The sequence below is a fragment of the Carlito syrichta genome, unplaced genomic scaffold (assembly GCF_000164805.1).
Source record: "Carlito syrichta isolate Samal-C Ts95f unplaced genomic scaffold, Tarsius_syrichta-2.0.1 Scaffold75655, whole genome shotgun sequence".
NCBI lineage: Eukaryota > Metazoa > Chordata > Mammalia > Primates > Tarsiidae > Carlito > Carlito syrichta.
In genome coordinates this window covers 1-1,415 of record NW_007019751.1, presented here as the reverse complement: position 1 = coordinate 1,415, position 1,415 = coordinate 1, and the positions used below count along the sequence as shown (strand labels likewise).

Sequence of the window (1,415 nt, the reverse complement as noted above, 5' to 3'; positions counted from 1 at the left end):
CGATTGCTTGACCCCAGGAGTTCGAGATCAGTCTGGGCAACACAGTGAGAACTCGTCTCTACAAAAAAATCAAAGAGTTAGCCCTGCGTGGTGACATGCACCTGTAGTCTCAGCTCCTTGGAAAGCTAAAGTGAGAAGATTGCCTGGGTCCAGGAAGTTGAGGCTGCAGTGACTCATGGCCGTGCCACTGCACTCCAGCCTGGGCAACAGAGTAAGACCTCAACTCAAAAAAAAAAAAAAAAAAAGTTTCTTTCTCCTAAACCATGAAATAACATTTCCCCATTGTTGGACTAATTTCTTTTTTTTTTTTTTTTTTTTTTTTGACTGTTTATAAACATTTGGAATTTTATTTAAAAAAAAAAAACATCACAACCATAAACATTGTTACAGTTAGAGGCCCTCTTGGTTCTCCACAATGATACTGAGCATGCTCACAAGGGGTTCCCATTGTTAAGTCTTAGTTAAACAACCATCTTTAAAAGAAGGAAAAAAAAACTCAGCACACTACCATTTAACTTGTTTTAATGTTTCTTCACAAATGGTGAAAAATACTAAAGTACAGACAAGGAATAATCATAATGTTGTGGCCAACATTATAAATATGGAATTATAAATTTAAAACATTTTCTGGTTTAAAAAATAAATCTGGTAGTCAATGCAGCTCTGTGGGTCTCTGCGTCTAGTAGGGCCGGTCTCTGCGCTCCTGACGGTGCTCGCCTTTATCCATTTTCCCAGGTCCTCCGCGTCCACCTCTTCTTCCTCCCATTTGTTCCATCAAAGGTCCAGGGGGTCCCCCAGGGCCACCTCGTCTTCCTCCACCGAAGCCACCTCGGTCCATGCCCCGGCCGCCTCGGAAGCCACCTCTGTCTCCACCACGGCCACCTCTGAACATTCCACCGGGACCTCCGCGGTCCATGAGGCCACCTCTTCCTCCCCGCATGCCGCCAGGCCCACCTCTGCCACGATCACCACCCGGGGGTGGGAAGGGCGGCGGGAGGAAGCCTTCAGGCTTCGGGGCCTTACACTGGTTGCATTCTGTTCTCCAGGCGAAGTTCTGGTTTCCACAACCCGGATTGGGACACTGCCAGTCTCCAGCCCGGTGTTGGACATTGCCGCCTCCAGAAGGGTTTCCTCGGGAGCCCCGGGGCCCTCTTGGAGGGAAACCTCCTCTGTCTCCTCCACGGCCTCCCATGCGACCCATGGGTCCCCCAGGACCGCCTGGACCCCCTGGACCTGCAACAAGAAACAGCCAATCACTTCTCTGCGGCATTAGATTTACTATAGAGAAGGAAATAAAACACTCTGTAAGTCCACAGATGTCACTGTCATCATTTCGCCATCATCTAGACCGCTCAGGCATTAGCTCTTCCTAACAACTCCCAGGCCTGCTAGAGCCCATCCCAGTGCGTCGTCTT

General features: G+C 49.0%; 1 protein-coding gene across 1 annotated transcript; it reads right to left on the bottom strand.

Annotated features, from left to right (window-relative positions):
* Window positions 1-331: 331 nt before the first annotated feature.
* LOC103255844 lies at window positions 332-1,263 on the bottom strand. The gene has a single exon (XM_008053788.2). The coding sequence runs from the start codon at window positions 1,108-1,110 to the stop codon at window positions 775-777; it is 336 nt and encodes a 111-aa protein (XP_008051979.1). The 5' UTR covers window positions 1,111-1,263; the 3' UTR covers window positions 332-774.
* Between the last annotated feature and the right edge of the window lie 152 nt (window positions 1,264-1,415).